Below are 23848 nucleotides of genomic sequence, written 5' to 3' on the forward strand. Positions count from 1 at the left end.
TCCCTCCCAACACTCGTCATAGACACGCACAAAAAAAAACGAATAAAACTGGTTATATAACAAGAATTCTAAATTTAGGGACATAAAGAATGTAAATACACACTATGACTGTGTCAACATTCCTGTTGTATTATTCAAATATAAAGTAATCTGCTTTATTTAGTATAAAACTAAATCTCTTGTCACACAAAAATGAGACGAAATTTCTCAGCTGAATTATTTTATTGCCTGTAAGTGAGTGAAATGAGTCCGGTATCAGCAGGCACATGATCAGATCAACATCATGGAAAGAATCTCCTGAAAAAGACCAAACCAGTAGATAGTAGAAAAGATCTGAGATCTGTGAATGATTAAACACAAATCATCTAGCAGTGTATTATTTTATAGAAAACATCTTTACTGCTGGAAACAGTCGGCATCCGTCATCTTTATGAGAACAAAGTCCACCTCTTATTCTAGCGTAAATTAAGAGTTAACTCTGAAACGAGATCATTAGCAAAAATGACATCAGCTCCTTTAGAATAATAACAAAAGACGCATGGATTAAAGTAAAAGAAAGAACAATTACTTCATGTCTCATCATGACAACTCGATAACACAGTTTAAATTAAATGATTATAAGATGTCATTTTCAATTCTTCTTTTAATTTTATTAGAAAACAAAACGTCAAAAGTGAAATTAAATTAACACTTCATCTGTTTCCCGTCTCTGTTCTCAGGCTACAATAAATTACTAATATATATATATATATATGTATATATATTACCATAGAATTTAATACACACACACTGATAATTAAATACAAACCCATTCAGCAGGTGAGAAAACTCATCATACAACCCTCAGACATCTTTACAAAGTTAGAAAAAGGCGTCGAATAATAAGCACTATTGACATTTAATACTCCATCAAAGCTTTGATATGTCTGAATATTAGTACACTCTAATATTAAGAGATACTTGACTCTATTTACATTTAAGTTTCATTCAGTTACTAGTTCTGTGAAGCACCTCGTCTTTCAGCCTTTTGTCTCCTTATATGAAAAATACCTTAAACTGTGGCGTAAGAATTCATAGTTAGTTACAAGTAGAAACGTCGTGTTAAATGTTTGGTTGTAAAGCTTCATGATAAATGCATCCACTGCATTAAAATAGAGGTCTGACACCGTCTAAGCACATAAACATAAACACATTTAAAATGCTACATGTCTTAGCTTCAAACTCGCTGATGCTCCAGTCTCTATCCAGACCCTCGTCTCTTCTTCTTCCTATCAGAGCAGCGGTCTCTGGTCCAGGGGAAGACTGTCCACCAGACACTTCAGCTGCTCCTCTCCCAGCTTGATCTTGTCCTCTAACTTGCGCTGCTCGATAATGAGAGCAGACTTCATCTTAACAAAGTGTCTGTAGTCGTCCAGGCTCTCTGCGTCCAGGTGAGCCTCCATGATGCCGGACACCAGCCGCTCCCGACGGTCCAGGTTCTCTTTCAGCTCTTTGGCGTCTTCGTGCTGCCTCATGAGAAGCTTCCGTTTCTCCGTCAAGGTTCGCTGATAGAGGACAGATATAACTTATTATTCATTATTATACATTTAATTCATTTTTACTGCAACAACTGTTATGGCTAAGTTAAAGGCTGTCACCTTCTCCTCTGGCGGCGCTTCGTCCTCCAGGCTGTTGAGGGCGTTCTCCACCCGGGCCAGACGTCCCGACAGAGACAGCAGCAGACTCACCACCTTGTCCAGGTCGCCCACGAACATGCGGAACTTGTCGAGCTGGTTGGGCTGACAGAGGCGCTGCACAGTGGCCTCCACCTCCCGACCCAGCGCCTCGTTGTCCTCCACGTCCTCCTGCAGGCTCTGCCGCGCCTCCCGTAGGACCTCCAGCTTCCTGGCCAGGCTGGAGATCAGCTCTTGCTGCAGAGGAGGAAGAAGGAATATAAAACTGAGATTAGAAGCTAAGACCACGATATCAGAGCGCCCCCCATACAGGGGGCTAATATGGCCTAAACTCCTCTAAAAGCCTCTATCAGGCATTGCCACCGAAACGAAACACAAATAAAACCCTAAGCAATTGTATGGGGACAGACACACAAGCAACTCAGAGAGCTAGAAGCCAAAGAGTCGCAAACATAACATTTGCGAAATCATAAAGTATGTCTTTCCTTTTCTGTTTTGTGATTAAAAGTTATATTCCAGCTCCAAAAAAACACTGCTCATGGCTTCTCCTATGACTCTGCATCAGGTTGAAATGAATCATGAAGCTCCCGTTTGTTTACATGAAGAGGAAGAGGCTTCTAGTTTGGAGCGTAGTAGCGCTGACCATATGCGACCTTTGTGTTTACTTCGCTCTGGATCATCATTGGTGGTTTGCTACGGTAAAATTGGACATGGCTTTCGATTTGCTAGATGTGTCGATCATTAAAAATGACCAATCGGTTGTCAAGATCTTTGAGTTTCACAGAAGGCATCATTTTACACACAGTCTGGGTGAATGATTCAAAACTGTTGTACTTGTGTTTAATGATATATCAGTGAAACTAAATTAGTTTTTCAGACTGGTACCTGAGAAAGGTCAGATGGCACATGTGGTGCCAAAATGTGACAAAAAGGCACAATTTGTGATTCCACCTGCACATAAATGAGCGAGAACAGAAATTTATATTTTCTACTTTGTTCCAGGTGAATATATATCTTTATTCTGACACTTTTGTAGCAATCTCACTGGTGTTTGTGCCACAGGTGACCAGAATTATTGATACAGGCCTTAGATGCAATAAAGATATAACACGTTTATTATTACATGTCATTTTCGCACAGGAGGCAGAAAATATCATAATAACACATTTATGTCACACCTTTTTACTGGCCAGGTCAACGTCCAGCTCATCTTCAGAGTCCTGCTCCTCCAGCTGCTGCTGCATGTCCTTCATCTTTATGAGGAGCTCGGCTTTGGGAGCTGATGTGCTGTAGTAGGAGGAACTGGGGACCAGGGAGGCGGCTGCTGATGCAGACACCTCCTCCTCCTCCCTCCTGATGCACAAACAAACCCCAACAAACACAAGAGTCTGGTTACCAAAGTATTACCAAAAAGGTGCATTTCAGTCTTATAAATATTCTGGAAAGGGGTCAAAATATTCCAAAACTTCCAAGCAGCAAATGAAAAGTAGCTTGAGATATAACTGCAATATCTGATATATCCACAAGAGGGCAGACTGAGAGATGGATACTGAAGCTAAACTGAACCGTTACCAATTCTAAACCCATTTTTTCTTGTACTCCTGGTTTAAAAACAAGGAAATGCTTTAGTTTCCCACCTTTCTGCGCTCCTAGGAGATGAGGTGGGCAGCCTGGAGCCAGCAGAGGCCCTCCTACGTTGCTGGGCTCCCTCCAGGATCTGCTCCTCTGAGGGGAAGAGTCCCTCCATCAGGTCCATGGTGGTCTTCCTCCCGCTCTGGTCCAGGATGTCCACCAAGGACTTGTCTTTACCCATGATGTCCCTAGCCAGCTCCTCTCTCTTAGCGTCCTCTTCTGAGCGCTGTGCAGCCGTGGACTCGTGGGCCGACGTCGGGGTCGGGCCCTGGTCCTGCGTTTCCTGCCGGGTGTAGGCGCTGAAGAGGGACGAGGCCGGGAACTCCGCGGTGCCCAGGGAGGGGATGTGGGGCGGGGGCTCGAAGACGCTGCAGGTGTCGTTGCTCTGGGGCAGGTAGGCTCGTCCTTGACGCTCAGAGCTGCTCTCGGCGTGGATGATCCTCACGGGGACTTTCCTCACTGGACTGCTCACGTCCATCACAGCTGGAGGCGTGGACGCATTTTCTGACCTGGGTAAGGAACAAAAGTAGAAATTATAAACTTTCTGAACCGTATAAAGAGCCTGCATCCTCTTATTCTGCTTCATTCAGACTTTAATCCTCATAACTAGATACTGACTGGTGTAAAAACAGTGGATTCATTCTGCAGAAGTTTTAACTTTTCTAGTTAAATGTGATGTGCAAACGTAACAATACAATATATTATAATGTACAACTCATTTAAGGATGTTGGCAATTCATTATTTGCAGTGAAATAATCCACATATGAGGACATATTCTTTCCAAAAACTACTTCCAGTTCACAGTGATGCTTAGTTTTTACACGTTTTAGGTCCTAATAATCCCAAATACCTTGGAGAAATAAAACAAAAATGCACAACAAGCTGAAGCTCAGGTCTCAGGAGGCTGAATAAAAATGCTATACAAGTGTGTGAAATGGAAGAAGGCATCCGAGCTACAAACAGTATTCAGCAGAGGTTCTAATTAAAGGACGGATAGTACAGTTGAATTGAAACAAAACTCAAAGGTCACGGCGGCCAAACGAAATTACAGCCTTCACTTTGATTTCGCCTCAGACTGCATAGGAAATTAACTACACGTATGATTAAACTCTGATCTCCTGTTCTGTGCACTTTCAGCTCAGCTTTTCAAAAACAAAAATTACTTCTTTCTGACCTACAGTGTTATGTGAAGTCTTCTGCACGAGTCTGGTCATCATCTATCTTTACTTTACATAAATAAGAGGCAGTGAAGGGACCTGAGCCTCCTACCTGAGCACAGAGTCATCTTGCATGGACACGGTCGGCGGTTTGTCCGTCAGCCTCAACGGCGCAAATTGGGGCGAAGGAGACCGCACTCGATCCGTTGTGGGGAGATATAGAGCAGCTGTCCAGGAGGAGAACGGAGGAGGAGGAGGAGGAGAAGGTGGTGGCTCCTTCTCCTCTTTTTCGACTTCACTCACGTCTGGTCCAGGCATCCTGCTGAGGCGAGGGGAGCTGGCTGGGGTGGAGCCAGTGGACGAGACCTGGGCTGCAGCATGGCGCTGGATGTCAGAGCTGGAGCCGGATGGAGGCTGGAGGAGCGCCGGCTCTGTCTGGGCGCCAGGGAGGAATTCCTGGGAGGAGGAGGATGTGGTTTCTGGGCCTAAATGGGACCTGGGTGGTTGTGGAGGCTCGGCCGGCTCCTCAGGACCAGCGCTGGGGCCGGAGGACAGCGCAGTGAGCGAGGGACTGGCAGCGTCTAATTTGGGCCTGTGGTCAGGAAGGCCTGGGACGAGGCCCTCGTTTCTGGGTACCGACGAGACCGACTGTGGGATGGGGTCAGGATCATGTCGCAGCCTGCACTCCGTCAAAATAAAAGGCAAATGTCATCAGTACCTGGTTTGAGGTCATTGACCAGATTAAAAAAAATATATATATAAACAGCTGATTCACACATTTTCATGGCAACTTGAACTTGAGCAACAATTACAATTCCTTGTGATTAGGTTGCTATATTTTGGTCATTGGATTTTTGGTTCAGAAAATTATATTTAAAAAAAAAAAAAAAAAAGTGGTTATTTGATTTTCATTGTAAAATTCAAAGATTAAAATTCTTCTTTAACAGGGTAGAGAGACAAAAATTAAAAACTGGTCGATTTTCATTTTTGCGCTCGAAAAAACATAAAATAAAATCGTTTTTTTTTTCGTATTGTGAGACCGGAAGTTGCCGTTTTCAAAGTAAGAGCACGTAGTATGAGGACGGCGCAGGCTGAAATGTCTTTGGAACTTTACTTTAACGTGATTTTTGACAAAAAACTCTGTGCACATAGTGTTAATGCTAGTAGCTAACTGTTCCCCGATTATATATTTAGTTTTACCTGAAATATGCGTTACGCCTAGTTTTTTTGCAGTCATGTCCTCTTTCCTGAGACGAACTCTTTTATTGCTTCGAAAAACAACGTACTGAAAAGTAAAACAAAGTACGTGCTCTTACTTTGAAAACGGTAACTTCCGGTCGCACAAAATAGAAGTAGAAACTTTTTTGTTTCTATATTCTAAACAGAAAATAAAAAATAGACCGTTTTTTGTTTAAGTTTTATTCATCCATTAACCCCGAAAATCAGATATTTTTTTTTCTTTATTTGATTTATTTATTTATCTATTTTTAAATATCCTTTTCTGAACGGAAAATCCAATGACCAAAACATGCACAGATCCCTGGCAACAGACGGGTCACACAGCACTTAAATTAGCTTTCAATAGAGCTATTAATAGCTTTATTTCTGTTAAAATTGTTCCATGAAATGTTCCATTGCTTACGTCACATCTGTATGTTATTAGTGTTGCTCTGTTTAAAGTACGAGACGTCCGTACTCGTTTGTGGTCGTAGCGAGTTGGATAAAAACCGGAGGTCAACTTGTGTCAGCGATTTTTCTTTAGATGTTTTGCTAAACTAGGAACTAAGGCAGCTCTAAAGAAAAGTTTTAAAAAACAGTCAAAGATGCAGAAGCATGTCTGGTTGGTTTACTTGAATGATATTAATGGATGCTCTGTCCATGAGTTGGAGATTTAGAAGCTGTAGATGTGTGTCGCCCGGTCACAGAGAGTGTGTTACATATCAGGAAACTCAAGACATGAGTGTGAAAACCAAACAGAGGTTGGATGACATGTGAGTTAAGCCACAGATAAAGCAATGTGTGACTCAAGGAAATATTTTTACCAATAATTAATATATGAAATGAGCTGCAGTGAATGTACAGTAAACCTGTCAGAACACCCGTGCTCAGATTTCAGCGGCTGAAAAGCCTGAAGCACAACTAAATAAGTGCACAGTAACACTAGAATGGAAGAATTTGAGCAACACTTAAGCTACTCTTACTCTAAAAGCCTGCTGAAAGACGAGGATCAACTTTTCTTGAAAGGTGTTGATGTCCCACCTTGTGCAAACGACAGCACGTCAACAAAAGGACACTGCTGACACTTTTGTAAATCTGGGTGTAGTTTGTGACTGGAGTCCAGGAGATAGCATTATCAACATGAGCGCCAGCAGAACAACTTGGCTCGATAAACCTGAGACGAGAAACTGAGACCTATTCTCTTTTTGCACTGAAACGCTGCAGAACAGACACTTTCCACATCAAAAAACCTTTGCTAACTCTGCTCTATATTTGATTCTTTATGGAGTTTATAAATGCAGAGTGAAAACTAAACTAAATATTAACCTCACCTGGTGCTTAAAGTGCTCTCATGTGTTCGAGGGTCTCTCCACGGAGATGGAATATTCTGCAAAAGAAGCGTTTTTTCTTTTTAAGCAAATACAGCCACAAATCCACTTTTATAGTCGTTAACAAATATAGAGATTCACACGGTCTTGGTCACCTGTGCATAGAAGTCAGCAGAAGGAGAAGATCTGGATCTTTCATGGATGCACACGGTCTTCTCAGCACCTGCGTCTAAGATGTTCTCTGCTGAGTGGTACCTCCCTTGTGTCTTGGCTTCTGACGACTTCTTCTGCTTGTCCCATGTGGCCTGGTACTCTGCAAATGTCCCGAGCCTCTGCTGCTCCAGCAGGGCCTGCTTATTCCCGGGACTCAGGTGGTTGGCGTCTGTGCTTGTGTCAGTCTTTTCAGAGGGAATTTTCTCTTTGGGTTTGTCCGTATTTTCAAGGTCTGTGTTTGAGTTTGTACTCTGACCTAAAATGGGCCTGGAAAAGGTTGGTTTGGTCTCAAAAAACTTCCTCCGCTCCCCAAATGAGCCCGTTTGAGACTCTCCCTCGACTCCCACTTTGTCCATCTTGTCAGGCTCTGAAAAGGAGTGTGTCCTCTTGGCTAGGTGGAGCCGCTTACGTCCTCTAATGCGTCCACTGGAGGTTTTAGGTAAGGGACCCTCAGGTCCCAAGTCTCGTCTCTGGAAGGAGGTGGCCTGGAGGACCCGGGCCTGTGCCTCCTTTAAGTGGTCCTTGTAGGTATTTGAGAAGGAGACACCAGAAGACGAAGAAGCCTCCATGGATCTCCACTCCTCTGCGTCTTCGTCCTCTGCATCATAACTCAGCGTCGCAGCACTGCGGCTCTTCTGTAGCTGTGCTCGCTTCTGTTGGATCTCATTGCGGAGGGTTGTGGCGTAGCGGTCGCTGCGACGATTTGCCTTTCCGCTGCCGGTAGGTGTGGTGTCACCGGTGTCCTGGGAAGACATGACACCAGTGGAAGCTGCTGGTTGCTTCTCAACTAGACTCCTACTCTCCTGTGTCAGGGAGTGGAGAAGCGGGGTTTTCAGAGGTGATATTCGATGGTCTTCTTGAGGTACCCAGGGGTCTTGATGCTTTAAAACACCGACCTTATGATCGTTATTTTGACGTGTTGGAAAGTGTCTTTTCATATCACTAGAATGTCCCTCTCCTCTCTTTCCTGCATCCTCCAGGCTTCGGCTTTGAACAGAAAGTTCGGAGGTCTGGTGGTTATAGTGTAGACCATTCCCCAAATGGGAATGGTCACTGCGCTCCTTATTTGCACTGTAAGGCATCTGAGACTGAGGTAGAGGATACTTCGCCTTCACACTCATCTTACAGGAACTTGCTTCATTGCTGTTCAACCACTGGTGCTTCTCCGTTTCCCCTCTCCAGCCCTCTGCTTTTCCAAGCCTGGCCTTGTGCTCCACGGCTTGCACCGAATGTTTCCCCGCCAGGCCTGGCCAGTACCTGTTGTGCACTCCGCTTGCGAGGCTTGGGTTTGCAGCAGAACCCGTCGTGGATGCTGTGGAGTGCCTCGTCTGTTTGCGGCTAAATGCATTCGTGGGCAGCTCCTGCAGGCTGCGATAGTAGCTTCCTACGCTTTGAGTCTTGGTGGGAGGAGCTGTTCTGGCCTGCAGGTAAAAGGGGCTTTCGTCGCTGTATTGCCTCTGGTGTGCAGGTAGTTGGGTGTAATGAGACTGTCTGACGTCACTGCTGGATAAGGAGAAGAGTTTACTGGGGTGCAGCTGGTTGTGGTTGTAATCTGCAGCTGTGTTAGGATGGAGGAGCTCTTTGGTGGGCAAGTGGTTCAAGCCGTGTTTGGCCTCTGAGGTTTTCTCCTGCACAGATCTGAGGCCATTCTGGCTGCTGTTATCTGCTGATCTTCCATGGCTCTTTGTTGAACCACTGGGTCCTTCAGAATAAGGAAACACCTTTGTGGCAGCAAAGCTGTCACTTCGCAAAGGAGGAGGAGGGGGAGGAGGAGACTGGGACTTTTTCTTCTCGGGGACCTGCCACACTGGGCCTGCGACGGGTTTTCCTCCCACAGCGACTCGAGCTGAAGGCTGCTCCTCCGCTCTCGACCCTTCCCAGCCTCCGCTCCCTAGCGTTGGCTGCAGGTACTTGGGTCGCTCGGCCTGCTGAGTCCCTTCGCTCTGAAGCCCCTTGAAGAAAATATTCTCAGTGTTGGTCCCCCTCCTACTAGAGGGGTCTTGAACAGGAGGGCTGGAGCCGCTGGAGAAACAACTGAACCCAGAGTCTCGTTTGCCTCCTGGTCCACAGAGCGGCTCCGCACTGCTGATGTATTTAGTTGGAGAAAGACGAGCAGGTGGGTAGGAATGGGTGGGATGGGAGGGATGCTCTAGTCGCTCCATGTTCACTGAGTTGATCTGACACGTCAACTGGTGCTGGTCCCCTTTAGTGGATGACTCCTTTGGCCTGGAGTGACAATAAATGAATATTTTATTTGCTTCAGTTCAATGCAGAGAGACCACAAAACCATAAAAAGCTCACCTCGCTTCATGTTTTGACTGCCAGACTGGTGCTGGGGTGGCCTCAGACTCCTCTTCCGTCAGCTTGGATGAGTGCCAGGAGTGGGGCCGCGAGCCTGGATCATTTTTCCTGCGAAGCAGAAAGGCAACAGAACGCTTGACACAACCGGGGAGTGTTTGACACTTCAGCTTCTTTGGCATTTTCCAAATTCTCCAAGAAGACAGATGGTAGAATTCAGGTTCTTTGTGCACCAAGCAGGGTGCAACATCGGTTTTTCATTTGATTAAGTGCTGCACTATTCAGAACCTCAAAGGTTTCCAGTAAGAAAAAAGAAATGGTTGATTGTCTTTGATTACTTTAAAACCGTGTAATTTTTCTCACATTAAACATGCACGTACCCCTTAAAGCGGTTCTTCCTGGAGCGCATGATGCAGAGGAAAAGAAATACACAGTTTCAATAGATCTTACACATTAGTTTAAAAAGAAAAAATACAAAACTGGACTAAAAACACCTAAGGAGGAGGCTGGACATCACAGGACAGACAAAAAAAAACAGGAATGCAAACGTGTTAATTACGACTAACTAGCACCACACACTGAAACTAACTCGAATAACCAGAAATCACTTCGATTCACCAAAAACTACGCGACGGTACCTCATCGAGCTTCGCAAAATCTTGGTGAGGAAGCTCCTCGCCACGTGAACTTCATTCTCGGACGGCATTGTACGTGGCGATACAACATCGACCATTTTAGCCCTGAGGGGCAGCGAGTCAAGGACGGGGGCGAAAGAGGAAAGAGGAGGACAAAAAAAATCAGGAAACAGATTCCAGCCCGAGGGCGTGATAAGAGAACAGAGCAAATCCAGAAGACACTCAAACGTCAGGGATGTGACGCCTCTCGTACGGTGAAGAGCTTTCAACAACAGTAAGAGAGGGAGGTAGATGTGTCACGGCCATATGACAGAGCTCAGCAGCAAATTACACAAATCAGCCTCCAACCAGTGGAACCTTCTAGGAAAATATATGTATAGTGAAAGAAATAAAAGGCACAGAAACTTTAAAAAAAAAAAAAGTATTCTAAGACTGATAATGCTGAGTCCTTCTATAAAATGATGTTTTGCAGAAGAACAGGGTTTCATTGTCATATAACCTGAAGAGGCATGAGAACTTTAATCCTCTAAGATTAAAGATTAAAAACATTCAACTTCAATATGAGACAGATCCCTGATTATTAACAGCCCGTCTATGAACAACTGACAAAACAAAATAGCTTTTAATTATCTGTCCAGTTCATTATAACCATTTAAGAGTGTTTGTTTGTTATTTTACTTTTAAACGGTTTTAATTTAATGCACATTTTTATGTCCTCGTCTAGTTTATTCCACTGTTTCTTGCACACACTGTTCAGAGTTGAATTGATGGTAAAGGCTGATTTTAAATTGTACGTTTCCTCTCTGACCACGAACATTTTAGGCTTTAAACAAAGACCTGTTTTGAATTTAACTATGTCCCAGAACTTTAAAATACCAGATTTTAAGAATAAAGTATTCGTATGCACAATAGAACAGATATGGATGAATAAGTGCATTGCACAATGTTTGATCAGTGATTATTTTTACCCCGTGCTCCCATACTTTCTTGTTTTCCCAAACTGTCCAAGTTCAGATGACGGGCAGAGGTGAAATATCTCGACCAGAGGAGAGTTTACCTGCCCGGAGAGAAACTTTAACCCGGCCGGGCCGTGATGGAGATGCTACATTCTTTCAACAAAGGAATGCAGGGAGGTGTTCTCCCTCCCCGCCGTGCCCTCGCTTCGGCTGAGACATCTATACTGGCCATCACCCAGAGGTCTGAGAGTCTCCCAGAGACAGAGACAGAGACAGAGACAGAGACAGAGAGAGTGACAGACGCTATCTGACCGGCAATATTTCACCTGGCTCTGAGTTACTGCACATAAATCTCTCCAGGGACGGTAGAAATATGTGGTACTAAGGCATTTTAACTGCACTACGTCCATAAAAGTAAAAGAAAATGAAGGAGAAAAGAAAAGCAGACCTCTGAGTTATCATTGAGTCAATATATACAGTACAAGTCAAAAGGTTGTGCACACACTGGTGCTGTGGATGCATTTCAAAAGTCTATAAAAGTAGTTTCTGGTGCTGATAAACAGGCATTTTTCCTGCAGGAACTCACTTTAAATCTACTATATATAAACTGTGCTTCCCTCTGCACCGGTGCAACACACAAAGTGAGAGTTGCATTGCGTCCAAACAAGCTCCCGCACAATGGAAATGCAAATGTCCCTTTTTTTTTTTTTTTTTTTTCCTAAAAGCGCCGAGGGTCTATTGTCAGGGGATACAGCTGCTCTGTCACAGATATTCCACAGGGGAGGAGACGCCACCGTTCGCTCCTAGGAAATATGAGCCAGACTAAAAAAAAAAAAAAAAACTAAAAACATGAAACTGAAACAGAGCTGACCCAGATCACAAACAGAAACGTCCACGAGGAACGACATGTAGCGTTCTGAACAACCTCTGCAGGGAAATCTGAGGGAATATTAGTGAACCGACATGTTTATTTACTTTGAAGAATAAAAGATGATGTAAAAGGATGAATGAGTTGCTTTGCATTAATGCATTAATGCAACAAGCAAAACGTGGTAACTTACCAAAGATCTGAGGGAGTTTTCTGATTGGGTGCGTTCAAAGAAACACAGAAAAAAAAGAAAAAAGTCGCACTCTGACACCACTACTCTCAGTCTCACGAACGCAAGAAGCACTTAGAGGAATCTGGCAGATCCATGACTGAGGAGTCTGTGCATTCCTCCTCCTCCTCCTCCTCCCGGTATGAACACAAACACACTCCACCTTGCGCTACACAAGAGATTTCCTTGGGGATTATAAAGGGGGATTTGAGACGACGGGGGAGGAGTTATTGTCCTGTCCAGCGTCCTTGCTCTAATCTAGTGTTTGGGTTTTAAGTGGATGGAGGCTGCTGGGAAAAAAAAAAAATAAAAAATGAACCCGTGAGAAGTTACAGTGGATGCTGTTGGTCTTCTAGTTACTAGTTTGTCAAAAAAAAAATCCAGTTAACTTTAGTATCACCACATGGATGCTCACATCTCTCAGTGAAATACTGGGACAAACAACAACAAAAGAAAAGTTTTTATTAAGTGCAGGTCATATTAACCTTCTGGGACCCTGCGTCCTCATATGGGGACGTTAAGTTTTAGGTTTTATTGCAGCTTATTCTGCTTCATTTAAACCCATCGTTCTCATTAGTGGACGATTTAGTGGCAGCAAAGGTTAAAACTTATTTATGCTTATTGTGGTTTGATACGACGCACAAATTCATCAAATTTTATCAACAGCAACGAGCTACAACGTCGCTAATTAGCAAGTACTCGTTTGAGGACATTGTTCTGTCTTTGCTCAGTCAAGTTCAGGTATTAAAATAAGCTGTTTTAAAATTATTCACACATTGTCTGACTTTATTATAATATAAATAATGAAATAATCCCAGCGTCCACATATGAGGACACTGTTTTGGACTTCCTGTTCAAAGGTGATAGGAAACAAAAGCCCAGGTCTCAGGAGGTTAATCAACACTGATGCGTTAGCCATCAGTGTAAATGCGCCGGACTTAGCACAAATGCTAATTTTCAGCCGTAGACTTTAAAACAACAATCGCACAAAGACAATCACAGAACAGAACCAGACACAGACGTCAAAGCAAACCAAAAAGGACAAAAAGTGACCAAGAACCAAAGACTAGTATTTAGGCTATGTGAGTACATGTCATGCAGGGGGAGGGGCTACAACATCTTTGGCTGATTAGACATTTTTTATACGTTTTTTTTAGGTCAAGTTTAAAGGTCGAGTTTGGTCTACATCCAGAACGTTATACATTTTTAGGACGTCCCGTCTATTTTCATTTTCATCAAGACTGTTCTACTTCTAATGCCAGTCGTCCACGTTGTCCCATCATCTGACACCTCCACATTTCAACAATTTAGAGTTCGGACACTTTCTCACTGAACTGAATGAGATGGTATTTTATAACCCTTTAATTTATTATTATTATTTTTTTTTTCCCCCCCTGTTGGAGCTCTACTTCAGCGACCTTGTCGGGGAACACATCACAGACAGGAATGTTTGGCTCGGACTCATGTCTGTTTTGAGAGATACCAGCAAATGTCAGACTGAGCGGTGGGGGAGGAGGAGGAGGAGGAGGAGGAGGAGGAGGCAGACACAGAGTGACTCCTTTACCATGAAATTACTCCTCCACCCGAGGAGAGGAATGTTTCTGTTCATGTTTATTTATTTACAGAATTAATCCTCATCCTTGTTTGTGTTCCTAGTCTTTAACTTTTCTTCTTCTTTGTGCAAAATATTAAAGTGAAGGACCTGGATATAGCTCTGCCCCCCACCACCACCTCCTCCACCTCACTAACGACGTTATCGCTCCCTGCTTTCCTTTCCTTTCCCTTTCCCAGCTCCCGTCCGACGGCCCAGCAGCGGTGACACATCTTGCTGATTCACCAGTTGCTGGCGTTGCAACGCAAACAGACGGGAGCAGCGGCCTGCGGGGGCCGATCTGGCCCCGCTGAGCTCTAAACAGAACCACACAATAGAAAGTGCCAGCGTCATCACAGCTGGGCTTAACGGTGTGTCACCGCCTGCACCGGCAACAAAAAAAAAAACCTAGAAGATGATGAGCAACATCTGGAACAACAGCTTAAAAACATCCCGTCTGAATGAAAACCTTGCACATCTTTTTTGTTATATCTCATCATACATTTACCCAGATGTTACCTGCCAGATGTTCCATTTATATACAACTATCAGGGCAACACAAGGATTTCTCCAACTCACTAACTTGTATTATGTTCATAATTAAAACATCAGCCTCCCTCCATCAATAGAAATGTAAAAAAGTGATGATTCTCTTTATTTTATGTGAGAAATAGGCACAAAAGCTAAACTCTGCATAAGCTGTGACACAAAACACCTTTTAAACATTTTAAATTCACTCATTTCTCAGCTGAATAACATCAGGTTACCTGCTCTACGTCATCCATCTTTTTTGTTCCTCTTGAAATAAATCCCTGGGATGTTGGGAGGAAAAACAAAAGGTATCTTTATTGGCAGCTGTTTCTAAACTTAAAACTGATCCTTTAGGGAAACATGTCACCGTTTCTCAACCTTTATGTTCCATCTAGATGAAAAACTGACCTGTTCACTGCTTCCTGATCTAATCCAGCTCCAACCGAATGATTGAATCAGAGGAGATGAAACCGAAAAAGAGGAGGAAGAAGCAGAAGAAGAAGAAGAAGAAGAAGAAGAAGAAGTACCTGGGAGTGAAAGTCGTCTCTTTATCTTCTAAAAGCCAAACATTTCCGTGAAGAGGAGGGAAAATGAGAGGCGAGCACCCACTCTGTTCTGGCTGGAGCAGCCAAAGCCCCTGAAAACAATGGGCTCTGCTGATATGGCCTATCCCACTAAGCAGTGTCAACTCACCTAGGCAACATGGACTAAACCACTCCTCCTGAGAGCAGGGGAGGACGCCCGGAGCCAAGTGGCTCTGACGCCGACTCAACCGCCTCCAGGGGCAACATTTAAATGCTCCCTTCTCGGATCGAGCCCGGAGTCCTTCCTCCGTAAACCCGCTCAGATCGAGCGCCCCCCGACTTGGGCAGGTTGTCGGAGCAGCATCAGTCCACCTCAACCTCCTGTTGACTCAACCTGCTCTGCACAGCTTAGCCCACGCCTGTGGCTTTGCAACTAGTAATTGGATTCAAGCTTTAAGACTCTGTTGCCATTTGCCAGTAAGTATATTATTCTGACAGGACATCAGGGGCACATGTAGTACCAGGGCGGGTTTAAGAAGCAGTTGCATAATTTATTGCTGCGTTGAAGGCTGCGAAATAACTGAAAAAGACAAAAACAGTGACTGAAAGCAGCTGGTTTGAATCAACATTTATGTGGCGCAACACGTCTGCAACCAATAATTCTTTAATTTTACTGACTCTGACCACATGGTGCACGGTTAAATCCCACGTCAAACATCAGACATTAATAAAAATCAATAAATATCAAGTTTGCACTGAGGATCACTGGTGTTGTTATGGGAGAAGAGGAGGGGGGAGGGGGGGGCTCCTCTCGGTCTAATTTACCAGTCATTATCTGCTCTCTGAAATAACTGAGCTGGCTGGAGCTCAACCGCCTCCACAATAGCGGCTTTTGTTTTACCGTCGGGGGCCAAACAAGCGGCATGAGGCCCATGTGTGCGGCCGTCAGGGTGGATCTGCTCCAGCCACCTCCTCGTAAAAGACAGGATTGTAGGAGAGTTGTAGAGAGGACATGATGTTCTTATAGCCACCACTGTGGCTCTGACCTTCTGACGTCTAACTGTGTAAAAAGCGTGGACTATTCTGTGGCGGTACCTTCTGACAGTCAGGCTCAGCGTCCGGTGGGAGCTCTTCACCAGGCAGATGGCCTCCTGCCGCGAGCCGCCGAGGGGAACCGCGTTCACGCTCACCATCTCGTCCCCGACCCGAAGACGGACGGCTGCTGCAGCGCTGCCCTCCTCCACCTGGACACAGTCACCACGGTAACACACCGGCCTCCGGGTCAGCCGGCCACATGGCTGCATTTAGTCACGCAGAGGTGACCGAGACGACTTGTTGAAGTTCAAACCGAGCATCAGAATGAGGAGGAAAGGGGGTTTAAGTGGCTTTGAGCTGGGATTTTCACACACAACCATCTCGAAAGTATGAAAAATTAAGGCATTTATCATAGAGAGGCCTAAAACGTCCCCTGAGGAAATGATTTTAATCTCTTCCTCCAGAATGACCTGCGTCGGCCGCAACCTGACGCTCTGATTAATATTTTAACCCTCCAGCGCCTGTAATCTGAGGCTGCAGAGGCTCCAGGCTCCAGAGAAAAGTTCACTGCCACTCATTAATCCAACGGCGGCGCTGTAATTAGAGCGGAGAGTTTTAACCTCCAGTGTAACATGTCACACTACGCTGGGGGGGCGTTCACTGCTCTAATCATGGGTCGGTATTTCAGACACTGAAAAGCCTTAAATTCTACGTCATGAGTCTAATTAAAAAAGTAAATGAATGATAAAGCAACCATCAAATGAACCATAGATAAAGTGTGAATAATCACCTTCGTGATGACCAGGGGCTCTCTGTGCTCAGTGCCCCCCCTCAGGGTGAAGCCCCAGGGCGCTTTGCCTCTCAGCTGCACCTCCACCAGCTCCTCCTCCTCCTCCTCCGCTGCCCCTCTTTTCCACTTGTCCTCCTCCCTCCACCACTTCATCCGTCCAGCCGAAACTCTGAGTCTGTCTCTGTAGTCGCCGGCATCCATGATGCCTCCAGGCCAGCGGGCTCCATCAAAACCAGCGCCCCCCTTAGAAAACACCGCATCACTTCAGTTCTCATGGAAGAGGCTGCACAGACGCGTCACTGATACAGAAAAATGGTCCTTTAACACGGTTAATTATTAATAATGACACGGATCCTTTTCCTGACTAATGAATGTGAAGATTTACTTGTTGCTTGTGTCTAACTGGAGCTTCAGCTGATTACATCTGAGCTAATGGATAAAACGTCTAGAAGACTGTAGTAAAAATAATGACTGAACTAAAGTCATTAATCTGTTTTTTTCACCAGCGGATATTAACATATATTTACAATTCAGTTACTTTCTGTTACAATTCAATTAGTTTTTGTTACAATTAAATACATTTTGTTACAATTCAATACTTTGTGGATACATGTCAATACTTGTATTGTTTATTCTAGCCCCTATGTTTGTATGTTTGCTCTTGCAAATTGTAATTTCCCAACTGTGGGACGATAAAGTTTGTTTAAGAAAAAAAAAAAAAACAGAAATAGCACCAAGAATCGTTCCTGGGGGGAAAAAATACAAAACAATTACTTACTTTTAAAGAGCTGTCCTCTGTGCAGATTTTCCTCTCCAAATCTCCAAAGCGTAAAAAGCCACCGAGGTCTTCTTTCTCTTTCTCCACCCAGCTGAAGCTCCAACAGGTGGTGGCGCAGTTCTGGCTCCGCGGACTTTAAATTAAATTTTAATTTGTATTTCAGAGGAGCGTCCTCTCTGTCGGAGCAGCTACTGCCGTCACACAACAGGTCACTGATATCTTCTGCCTCTCGCATCATCGGGTTCCTTTATACTTCTGTGGCCGATGGTGTCAGCGCGCCCCCTAGTGACAAACTCCTGCATCATCAACCATTAATTCCATCTAGTTTTCTTTATGTCATTCTTGTTTTTTTTTCATTCTTTGTTTTAAAGACTCAGTTCATGGTGTGACTCAAGAAAGAAACACAGACAAATGGATAAATCACTCAAAATCATTTATTTATTTATTTATTCTGACTGACAGAATAATTGTCCACGCATGGTTAAAACCTTCATTTATAATAACTTCAACATTCACATCAGTATTTACCTTCACCTGAAACCTTCCTGTAGCACAGGTTCTTTTGAGATGAGCATAAAAGTTCTTCTCTCACCCTCATGTTGTGCTTTTAAATTTCATCAACGGATCATCTGACTCAACACTTCCTTAATAAAAATAATACCCTTCAATTTCACTAAAGATTATCACCTATAACAGCGTTTAATTAAGTAGTAAAATAATATGGTCAAAGACAAGGCTTCAGGTTCCTCCTCCTCCTCATCATCATCTGTGAAGACAAATAAAACTAGTTAATTATTTGTTGTTATACTACAATAACTCTGAGAAGTGAGGTAAATAACCTGCCCCAGGCCTGATAATAATAATCATCATGTTTACCTAATTAGTCCAGACCATGGTGATGAGGGCTGGGTTGGTGTCTGCATACACAGGCATGAGAGATCTGCGTCTTCTGCCTGCACCACAAACCTAAAAAAACACACAACATGTTAGAATACTTGTAACATTTTGCCACGTGCATTTACTCCGGGTAGCGTTTCCTGTTCGCTCACCGGGGCGCAGGACGCTCCTTGTTTGAGACACAGGTTCAGTTTGCAGTGCAAGTAGACGTCATTGCTTTTCCCAGAGAACTGGAACATGTTGAAGGAGAAGTAGTTGGACGTTCCCATCCCGTTGTTCTCCATCCTCACCGTCTTATCCGCGGGGTTGGGGCATCTAAACAAGACACTATGACATCAGCACCGACTCCTGGAAACATCGAGTGGAAGTCACGGCCTTTGAGCGTTTCCTCACCCCCTCATGATCAGGTCGTATTTCGGGTTCCCCTCAGGCGACGGCTGCTCGGTGGACCAGCAGGAGTCGATCACCATGGAGACGGTCTTGTCGTCCAGCCCCTGTGTCTTCAGCTCCACCCAGATCTTCTGGTTCAGCAGGACCTCGCTGCTGGATGTAATCAGCTGCGAGTGGCCGGGGTCGGTGTAGGCGTTCATCATCAGAGTGTAATTCCAAACTCCAGAAACGATCTGCATGATCACAGAGCTGCACAACACACACACACACACCTATTACACTTCTGCTACACATTAACAAGCTGGCGACTCTCTGCCGGCCTCCACACACCTGTCTTTGATCCTGAAGCCCACAGTCTTGTCCTGTGGCTTCGAGTAGAAGCAGGAGAAGTCGATCTGTACTTGATCGTGGCGGGTGATGATACTGTTCAAAGAGTTGTTCCTCAACGTCACGGTGTTGTGGTAGATGACTTGACTTCCGTTCATCTGGATGGAGACAATTGCAGAGATGGGATGAGAAATCCTGCTTCAATCACATTTAGATTTTTCTTTACTGATTTTTGCGTGAATTTCACTCCCTGCGTCCTCATATGTGGACATTAAGTTTTAGGTTTGTGCAGCTTATTCTGCTTCATTTAGGCCAAAGACCCCAAACTGATGGAGAGATGAAGTGTTGAAAAGTATAATTTTACACCAATATTAAGCTGTTCCTTATCACTTTACTAAACTATGTTGGATTCATGTTAATGTGTATTTAAATAAATTCAAATATGTGGGGAAAATTTTAAAAAAAATACATAAAAATGTCTCATCAACCAATGATTTTGCAACCCCCCTGTTGAAGACCTATGATTTAGACCTGTTGTCCTCAAAAGTGGACACTTTAGTCTGCCATCTAGTGGTAGCAAAGGGTCAATTCACCAGTAAAAACACAAGTTAATTTCAGCGAATTCATTCTTTAGGGACAAAAATGGACAAGGTACAAAACCTCATCAAATTTTACTGGATTGTTATAACTTGTTTATTTGTGCTTTTCTAGTTTGGATAATTACAAGCTACAGTGTCAAGGGAATTGTTTGCAATTCTGCACTAATACAGTGAAATAATCCCCGTGTCCACATATGAGGACATGTTACCTGCCACCTTGGAGAAATTCAAAATGCATCACAAAAACAAAATCTTGGGTCTGAAGAGGTTAAATAAGTCTACGTTTTTTGTGCTACTCACCATCACTTCCGTCCCGCAGGTGTTGACGCGGTCGAAGCTGAAGGTCACCATGTGGGTCCTGTTGTCCATGAGGCCGCTGCAGGTGTCGTCGTTGAGGTGTAGGACCTTGTAGTCGATGCCTTTGTCCTCCAGCAGACAGCCGGCCAGAGTAAGAGTGGCAGAGTTCTGGAAGCAGACTGTCGGTTCACCTGAACAACCAACAAGACAAAGATATAAAAATCCTCCTAGGAATGTCTTTGTATTGAGTTTAATGTTTTTACGTTACCTAAAGCATTAGTCGGCTGGTACTTGGAGGCAAAAATGGCGCGGCAGAAGCAGCGGGTGTCACCGTACAACTTCTCACCACAGAACTCATGAGGGCTGCAGTACGTGTCCTGACAGAAGTCCTCAGGGACATCAGCTGGAGACAGAAACATTTCTTCTTAGATTCCCTGCCTTAACTTTCCCGTCCCATCTCAAATTTCAAACCAGAATCTTACGGCAGCTGGTTGTGTTCATCCAGCCCGTCAGAGTCACGCCGCTTTGCAGGCGGCAGGACTCGGCGTAGGCCTCCAGGAACTGGCAGCTGTGACCGTCCACGTCTGGGTATTTGCACATGGTGTCTATGCAGGCGTCTATGAAGGGCTCCGGGTCAGTGTGGTTGTGGCAGGCGCTGAAGGGCTCCCGCCTCATGAGACTGCAGCTGTTCCAGAAAGAAGAACGAGGGCGACGGATGAGATGTTTGAATGAATTCATCCTGGAACATTAATGAATGATGACCAGCCTCCTTACTGTTCAGTTATGTCGCTGCAGTTGACCATAGGTTTGACGGGGTCTCTGTACTCAGTCTCACATCTAAAGGGATGATAATATAATTAAGAACCATGCAACATCAACAAGACACATCAAATGTGTTTGCTGAGTTTTACCCGGGGGAGCTGAGATCCAAGTCCTTGGCTGCACTCAGGGTTATTACGTCATGGTAATCGCTGGCGTTGCCACATAAACCCGTATCTGAAACCCCACCTCCTGGTTGATGTCACAGGTAAATTAGTTAATAAGCAACTCTGCCTTGAAATCAGCTTTGAAATTGTGCTAATATTTCATCCTGTTTGTCCTCGGTACCTGCCACATGTGCAGTGATGCCATCAAACAGGATCTGCATGCTGGCGGCGGGGATGTTCACAGTGACTACGCTCCTGTCCTTTGAGAACTCCAAGCCGTGAACCCGCTGAGCGGAGCTATTGAGGGCCAGCATTTGGTCTCCAATCTGCAGCACACACACACAAAAAAAAAATTTTTAAAATAACACGTGCATGTGAATTTATCCCCACCTGCTTTCATGAACACACCGCTACTCACCATAACCCTCCCTCCTTGCTCCAGAGTTATTCGAACGGACTCTTTTTCCAGCCACAGAATCAGATGGTCCAGAAACACCACGTCCCGACGGTGGCGCTCCAGGAAAGCCGCAGAGACAACGAAAGTTCGATGTCTGAACAGAATATACATGCACCTGTTTGTGATGGTGTAGACTCGGCTGTAGAAATTGACGACGGTGGAGCCGATGACCGTGCACACTTCCCTGGATGGAGGACACCTGCAGGAGAGGGAAACGGACGATGGGACTTTTTCATGTCTGCAAGGGGAGTCAAATCTGAAACAGATAATATATGTGAATCTACAGCGGATGTATTCACCCAGAGCTGATGGTTGTGAGGACTGCAGATGCGTTGCATTCTAAAGTGGAGCAGGTTTCTTTAATGGATACTGTTGAAGAGGCAGGCACTGGGCCTTCTGGGGGGTGACACAAAACTTAGAGCATTACATCATCATCATCATCATCATCATCAATAAGAGCAGCAATGTTAGGTTCTGATTCGTCCCCTTCACCTGAGAGTCTGCATCCGCTCACATCAAAGAAAACATCGTTCTGTGCTTCAGCCGTCGCAAAGGACCATGAACCCAGGAGGGTTTCATCCACCACCGCCGTCACGTTCTGCATCAGAAATAGACAGAAACTAATTCACGACCATCCAGCCTTCGTCTTATTTCACGACGAAGGTGATCAAAGGCTCTCAAATACCATTTAAGATAAAACTTACAACGCGTGTCTCGTTGTAGAGAATTGTGGCAGTGACTTGTACAGCTGTTTGGACTCCAAAGTTGTACATTGAAACCAGCAGCTGTGAAAAGAACGAAAGGAGCCGCTTCAGAGACGTTTCGATGCAAAAAAAAACAAGAACAAGAAAAGAAGCTACTCACGTGCACATTTGTTCTAAGATGCAGAGCAACTTCAACCCAGCAGCTGGAGGCAGACGTGAAGGCCGGCAGAGCCTGGTGGACTGATGAGCTGTTGTTTGTTGTGTTAGACTTTATCTCCACGGTCGCGCCGTCGATGTTTTGATCCTTAAACAGGAGGCACTCTTTCCCAGACGAGCCGAAGCAGATCTTGGCCAACGAGTTGTTGTAGGACACCTGCAGAAACAGAGACGCATACATCACAATCACTTCATTAATCCAATTACAGCAGCTCCTACTCAAAGTCTCCCGGAGAAAAGTAGGCAATAAGAAGAATAATAAGTGAACAAGTGTTTGACTGCACATGGTGAGTCCAAGTACATGAAAAGAAAGAGAAATCTCAGTAAATATACATATTTATTCGCGGTAATTATACATTTAAATCCACTTGGATCCACGTGGCTCAGTCCTACTCACATGCATCTCCGTGAATTCAAAGCCATAAAAGGTGATGGGACACGCGCTGATGTTCGTCTCTACAGCCATGGAGACAGAAAGGTCGAGCTGACTGGCAGCGACTGCGGAAAGAAGATGAGGGCAAGAACCAAACGTGAGCCTCCACACAGTAAATCCATGGTTTGGAGAATGACTGTGGACTGAGCCTCACCTGCCAGAAGCAGCAGCAGCATGTCTGGTTTAGACATCATGGAGCCCCACGGTACAAGCTGCAAGAGCAAACAAAGTCAAAGCACGTCTGTGACAGTAAATACTGGACTCATGCTCGGCTGCAGCATCATGCAAATAATTACAAGCTCAAGTCTGTGCAAAAATAAAATAAATAAATTCGCCCAAAGAACTTGCTTGGGAAGTAAAAGTGTCTTTATTTGCGACACATCTTAAAGTTATTTGAAAGTCAAAAAGGAAAAAGGAAACGAGCATCATCTCCATTCAGTCCAGGTGGATGGAGGGAAAATGTTCAGCGTGTCTTACCGTCGGGGAGTTGGAGTTCGGAGGAGACTCTCAGCAGGAGGAAACCTGACGTCTCAGCTCTCAGGGAGATGTGTTTGTCCTCCGTGTCCGTCTCAGTCTATTTATACAGAAGTGTGTTGCCTGCGACCCTGAGAAAACGCACTTGAATCGTTTAACCTCCTGAACTGGCTCGTCTTGTTAAAGTCAAAAAAAAAAAAAAAAATAGAATAATGAAAGATGACTTGAGGGAGAATTCATGGGCGCAGCAATTCACAATCTTTAACATGCCTCGGAAAATGTGGTCAGTATGTGATGGATTTCAGCAAACGCATTTGTGAACGGGTGTGAGCACTAAGTGCATGTTTCGTACAAGTTACACAGGATGGTTAACACTGTTAAACCAAAGGGCAGTTTTTGCAGCTTGTCTGACTTTTACTGAAAGATATTTTGATGGTCGTCGTCTCCTGCGTAAACGAGCTTCGATTAATTGAGAACAAATTAAGAACACACACGAAAACTGAAGGTGCAGAAGAAAAAGAACATTTAAAGAAAACAATGCTGTCATTAACCCCTTAATAAATACGATTAATCATTAAAATATAATTCATTCTTAGTCTATATTGATCGAGTGCACAGCAAACTGTAATTGTACAGATTGATACAACATAAATACTGAAGCTGCGTGTGGC

At 44.4% G+C, this 23848-nt stretch overlaps 2 protein-coding genes across 10 annotated transcripts; both read right to left on the reverse strand.

Moving 5' to 3' along the window:
- Positions 1-203: 203 nt before the first annotated feature.
- On the reverse strand, positions 204-16897 carry LOC125000971 (protein Shroom2-like). 8 transcript variants are annotated; one of them, XM_047576789.1, is made up of 12 exons: positions 16680-16897; positions 15950-16098; positions 10159-10260; positions 9901-9918; positions 9524-9631; positions 7165-9448; positions 7013-7068; positions 4576-5142; positions 3311-3814; positions 2852-3026; positions 1638-1910; positions 204-1544 (listed from the first exon to the last, which is right to left on the reverse strand). In XM_047576789.1, the coding sequence occupies exons 1-12, from the start codon at positions 16878-16880 to the stop codon at positions 1272-1274; spliced, it is 4710 nt and encodes a 1569-aa protein (XP_047432745.1). In that variant the 5' UTR covers positions 16881-16897; the 3' UTR covers positions 204-1271. The 8 variants fall into 8 exon arrangements, with proteins under 8 accessions (XP_047432745.1, XP_047432740.1, XP_047432741.1 ...); XM_047576784.1 differs by lacking the exons at positions 15950-16098; positions 16680-16897 and adding an exon at positions 15024-15237; XM_047576785.1 differs by lacking the exons at positions 15950-16098; positions 16680-16897 and adding an exon at positions 14858-15013.
- A 976-nt stretch (positions 16898-17873) lies between these two features.
- LOC125000986 lies at positions 17874-23287 on the reverse strand. Of its 2 annotated transcripts, none has more exons than XM_047576833.1 (19): positions 23181-23287; positions 22858-22915; positions 22668-22768; positions 22215-22427; positions 22055-22135; positions 21843-21948; positions 21650-21746; positions 21312-21549; positions 21075-21219; positions 20879-20978; positions 20742-20804; positions 20450-20652; positions 20236-20370; positions 19971-20158; positions 19075-19229; positions 18748-18993; positions 18507-18669; positions 18334-18423; positions 17874-18223 (listed from the first exon to the last, which is right to left on the reverse strand). In XM_047576833.1, exons 2-18 carry the CDS (start codon positions 22895-22897, stop codon positions 18334-18336), a joined length of 2364 nt encoding a protein of 787 aa, XP_047432789.1. In that variant the 5' UTR covers positions 22898-22915; positions 23181-23287; the 3' UTR covers positions 17874-18223. The 2 variants fall into 2 exon arrangements, with proteins under 2 accessions (XP_047432789.1, XP_047432790.1); XM_047576834.1 differs by having other exon boundaries at positions 21312-21543; positions 21647-21746.
- Between the last annotated feature and the right edge of the window lie 561 nt (positions 23288-23848).

The sequence above is a fragment of the Mugil cephalus genome, chromosome 23 (genome assembly GCF_022458985.1).
Source record: "Mugil cephalus isolate CIBA_MC_2020 chromosome 23, CIBA_Mcephalus_1.1, whole genome shotgun sequence".
NCBI classification, from domain to species: Eukaryota; Metazoa; Chordata; class Actinopteri; order Mugiliformes; family Mugilidae; genus Mugil; species Mugil cephalus.